The sequence below is a fragment of the Solanum pennellii genome, chromosome 5, assembly GCF_001406875.1.
Source record: "Solanum pennellii chromosome 5, SPENNV200".
Taxonomy (NCBI): Eukaryota; Viridiplantae; Streptophyta; class Magnoliopsida; order Solanales; family Solanaceae; genus Solanum; species Solanum pennellii.
The window spans coordinates 70,828,922-70,834,218 of record NC_028641.1 but is presented as its reverse complement, the minus strand read 5'-3'; the positions used below and the strand labels follow the sequence as shown (position 1 = coordinate 70,834,218).

The 5,297-nt window shown below is 30.0% G+C and overlaps 1 protein-coding gene across 1 annotated transcript; it reads left to right on the top strand.

Moving 5' to 3' along the window:
- The first annotated feature begins 1,801 nt into the window (after positions 1–1,801).
- On the top strand, positions 1,802–4,423 carry LOC107019719 (probable pectinesterase/pectinesterase inhibitor 12). Its single transcript, XM_015220104.2, has 2 exons — positions 1,802–2,946; positions 3,543–4,423. Exons 1-2 carry the CDS (start codon positions 1,908–1,910, stop codon positions 4,229–4,231), a joined length of 1,728 nt encoding a protein of 575 aa, XP_015075590.1. The 5' UTR covers positions 1,802–1,907; the 3' UTR covers positions 4,232–4,423.
- Positions 4,424–5,297: the final 874 nt, after the last annotated feature.

Here is a 5,297-nt window from a genome sequence, read left to right as displayed (position 1 = left end):
TTTTCCACATTATAAAAATAAAGTTATATTTTTTGTCTGTAAAATAATAGAGCATTTTATTCCAAATTTATGAAGATGAAGATTTAAAAAACAAAAATATATTTAGAGCACTTTTTATACTTTGAAATTCAGCTCTTAAGTTTGGATTTAAATTTTTTCACCAAATACTAATAAATAAAACAAAAGGTTTATATCAGATAAAAATGAATAATTCTTATGGTTAAACGGCTCCTTGGTTATAATTTGATATGAATTTAATTCTTTTTGGTCCTTTTCATTTTTGAAATACCTTAAACCCCATTTGGTACGTGAAGCGGAATAAATAAAAATACTTCATCGATTTAAATATTTTATGAGATTTAATAAAAAAATTTATATATTTAAATAGTAATTTAATTATTTTAATACAAATGATTATATTGAAACAATTCGATACAAACTAATACCTTAAATCATGTTTAAGAATAAAATTATTTTAAATTTTATTTTTAAAATTATTATTCTTTTATCTCACGTATAAAACGACGTATTATTGTATCTAATAGTATCAAATTGGAAAAAATAAAATAAAATGACAGTAGCATCGTCCATGCCTTTTAATCACCCACGGACACAATTTTCAACTTTTTGGCGTATGTGGCTTAAAATCACATGTGAAGACAGTATTTATGTATATATATTTATTTTTTTTTTGAGAAAAAAGAGTATTTATTATATATTTTTTTGAAATAAAAAGACAGTAATTCTCAATAAACTTTTTTAAAAAATAAAAACCATTATCTGCACCTTTACTATTGTCCAAATGTCACAAAAAGATAAAAATAGTTCTTCCGGACATAAAAGATTCTAATCAGCATAAGAAAAAGATCATTTACAACAAAAAAACTCTCTCTATTTTAAGTGTCGGTTGAAGAGTCTCACGTCAGATTAAAAAATTTAAAAAATAATTATTTTATTTTTTTGAGTTAATTTTGAAGTCGAGTTAAGTTTATATTGTTGATGGATAAATGTTAACGCATTGAATTAAACAATGAATTCATGAAAGAATATTTGAATCCTAATGTATAGGCAAGGGAAGCAAGCTTATTTTCAGGGGTCTTCTCCGGTGAAAAATTATATTATATATATGTGATTAATGTTTATTTATTTAATGTTTATAAGTAGATGTTGAACTCCTTTAACTCATTTGTGCATATAAATTTTTTACTGGAAATCCTGTTTATACACTATATATAGGGATGATAAAGAAAATATCTCACATCGGTAAATAAATAAAATTCTAAACGTAAACTTTGGACTAGCTTTGAAGAGTCTCACGTCAGAGAAACAGAAATAAATAATTATTTTTTTCTTTTTGAACTAATTTTGAGGTCGAGTTAAGTTCATACTCATGACTAATAAATGTGCATGCATTGAATTAAACAACGAATTCATGAATCCTAATATAAAGGAAAGGGAAGCAAACTTATGGCAAGGGGTCTCTTTCGATGAAAAATTATACTATTTATACGTGATTAAAATTATATTTTATGTTTATAAGTAGATATTAAACCTCTTTAATTAATTCGTATATTTACTTTTTTCAATTTTAAATTTCTTATTGAAAACTCTGTCTATACACTATATATAGGGAATGACAAATAATAAAATAAAATATCTCACATCGATAAATAAATAAAATTCTAGACGTAAACTTTGGGCTAGCTTTTAAGGAGTCAAATCCAAGCACCATAAGCTCCCAAATTATGCACACTAAAATATCATTATAATTGACAATTTATAGTGATTTTCATCAATTTTTCCAACAATATGATAGTCATATTAACCTTTAAAAGAATATACACCCTTTACTTTATATAAGAAGTGAAATTGTTGGAGCATTTCACTTCATTCCCAACTTGGTCATAATGGGCTCCTCCTCCTCCTTTATTACTACCAATTTTTTGTTGCTCATATTAATTTGTTCAACTTCTTTCATCAAAACAAGTTCTTCTCTTAATTCTTCATCAACATTGAACACTACCACTCATATTTCTTCCTTAAAATCATTATGCAATTCCACTCCATATCCAAAATCATGTTTCAACACAAACAAGTTGTCAATCTCCATTAACATTAGTCCAAACATCTTAAACATTCTCATACAATCTCTTCAAACAGCCTTATTAGAGACAGGACATCTCACAACTCTGTTCTCCTCCGCCGGAGGTTCAAATCTTGTCGAAAAACAAAAGGGTATTGTGCAAGATTGCAAAGACCTCCATCAAATTACAATATCTTCTTTGAAGAAATCCGTCTCTCGGATCAATACTGCATCAGCTAACTCCAAGCATTTAGCTGATGCAAAAACGTTTCTCAGTGCAGCACTGACAAACAAAGCTACTTGCTTAGAAGGACTCCATTCGAGTAGTGGATCGTTGAAATCTACGTTGATTAACACTCTGAGTAGTACTTACGAGCATGTTAGTAATTCGCTATCTATGCTCTCGAAGTACTCTGTTAAAAAACAGAGCACTCTGTTTTCAAAACAGGGGACTCTGTTTAAAAAACAGGGGAAAAAACAGAGTACTCTGTTTAAGAAACAGGGGAATGGAAATAGGCATCGCCGGCTGTTGTCAGCCAGCGAGCCGATGTGGCTGTCTGGGAAAGACAGACGCATATTGCAGAGCGATGATGATTATGATCAGAATGATGATTTGACATATACAGTGGCACCTGATGGAAGTGGAAATTTCAAGACCATAAGTGAAGCTATTGATTTCGCCCCGAATAATAGTTATGATAGGATATTTTTGTATATAAAAGGAGGTATTTATCAAGAAAATGTTGAGATTCCAAGTTGGAAGACTAACATTGTTCTTCTTGGAGATGGAAGTGATGTTACTGTAATTACTGGTAATAGAAGTGTTGTTGATGGTTGGACTACTTTCAGATCTGCCACTGTTGGTAAATTCATCACTTACCCCTTTCTATCTCTCTCCCTCTTTTTTTCCGTATCCGTATTAAAATTCGATTAAATATAATATCGTGCTTGAAAGCCTCATTTTACTAGGTAAAAAATCTCTAAACCCTAATAAAGACGACCCCCTATCTAGTAGGGTTCAAATCCGAGATTCTAATGAAGGATAAAGTAATAGTACTAACTTTTCCATCATAACCTTTCTTTTTTGTGTGGGGTCCTTACTATCTTCCGTTAAATCTAAACAAGTCCAAAGAAATAAACCCATTTTTTTTTATAATTGAAATCATTTTTTCTTTTTCTTGTGACCAATTCTCAATGGTTCGAAAATGAACTTATTATCTCTTCGTCTCTTGTTTTTGAACTAGACATTTTGAGTAAAACGCGTGAATTCTTATTATTAAAGATTGTTTTTTTTTATATAATTACAATCAATTGTCTACTAATAATTTGATAGTGGAATTGATATGTATATCGTTAATGCATTGAACTTATATTTCTTTTTAAAGTATAGTTTCTAAATATATATATATATATATATATAAATTTATCTGAATTTTTTTAAATTTTGATTGTTGTTCAGCGGTATCCGGTGAAGGGTTTTTAGCCCGTGACATAACTTTTGAGAACACAGCCGGACCCGAGAAGCACCAAGCGGTTGCTCTTCGTATCAATGCAGACTTAGCTGCCGTCTACCGGTGCACCATAACCGGTTACCAAGACACTCTTTACGCCCACTCATTCAGACAATTTTACCGCGAATGTGACATCTACGGGACAGTAGATTACATTTTCGGTAACGCAGCTGTTATTTTCCAAGGGTGTAACATAGTGTCTAGGCTACCCATGCCTGGTCAATTCACCGTAATTACAGCTCAATCACGCGATTCACCAGATGAATATACTGGCATTTCTATTCAAAACTGTTCAATTTTAGCCACAGAGGATTTGTATTACAATTCTAGTACCATTAATAGTTACCTAGGTAGACCGTGGAGAGATTATTCTCGTACAGTCTACCTAGAATCTTATATAGACGGTTTTATTAATCCGGAGGGGTGGAAAGAATGGTCCGGAAATCAAAGTTTGCATACATTATACTACGGAGAATACGAAAATAGTGGGCCCGCCTCGGGGGTCGATAATCGAGTTACGTGGTCGGGTTATCATATAATGGACTATTACGATGCAGCTAATTTTACGGTATCGGAGTTTATTACAGGGGAAGAATGGTTAGATTCTACTTCTTTTCCTTATGATAATGGGGTGTAATTAATTAGTACTAATTTAAGATTAGTTTATTTAATTTCTTCCCACTAATCTATACCGTGGGTAATATATAGTTCTTAATTTTAATTTACTGATATAGTTGCAAAAGCAGCATTGTAATATATGCGGAGACGAGTGGTTTATCTGAGCGAATTCAAGATTTAAATTTGATAATTATCCATGTTATTTATGAAATTATATACTAAAAACTTAATCTTTATGAAAAAATATTTAGTGCTTTTTACATATTTGTGTTTATGAATTCATGTCAGAAAATATTGAACTAGAGCTAACCACAATGTAGCATATGGTTTAAGTGAATTTGACGGTTTTTGTTATAAATTTTTTATCATACTTGTTAACATATTAAGTGAAATTTCATTAAGTGGAGTCTCGAGAGGACAGAATATACGCAGACTTTATTAGTATCTCGTGAAGGTAGAAAGGTTATTTCTTAAAGAATCTCGGCTCAAGTCCATCAAACCCTGCTAAAAGAAGAAGAAAAAACAATGAAGAAAACATAACAATCAACTAGAAAAACACTATAAAGTCTACAAAAAAGAAATAATAACAACAAGAACTACAAGGGTACGACTAGTACTATAACAAACACCAATTATGTGAAAGTGTCTGACTGGACACAAATATAAAAGACGCTTATAGAATAATGATTTTTTTCCACCGTGAATTATTGAAAAAAATTGAGCTATACAACATAATTAATTGACTCATTCCCATCGAATCTTCAGAAAAATACATGACGATAAATATATTCTTACTGAAATAATGTGTAACTTTCTTATATTTTTACAATAAAAACATTACTATTTTATTCAATCAAAATATTTGCAAAAACCATCTACATTTTTCAATTGAAAAAATAATAAGTTTTCAGCAGTGAGAAAAAAGAAAACCTATGACACCTATGATCTAAAATAAATTATAAAAATTCAGGTAGCTATAAATCATTGTTTCATTAAAAATAAAATAAAAAGTTTAAATTACAATGTTAGAAATTATGAAAAGACGTTATTCTATTTGACATAAAACTGAAGAGAAAATATCACAT

Excerpts from the sequence above, each read along its gene's own strand:
- LOC107019719 (XM_015220104.2), top strand. The coding sequence starts at position 1,908 with ATGGGCTCCTCCTCCTCCTTTATTACTACCAATTTTTTGTTGCTCATA. Across the intron at positions 2,947-3,542 it reads TTTCAGATCTGCCACTGTTG|CGGTATCCGGTGAAGGGTTT; the intron begins GTAAATTCATCA and ends ATTGTTGTTCAG.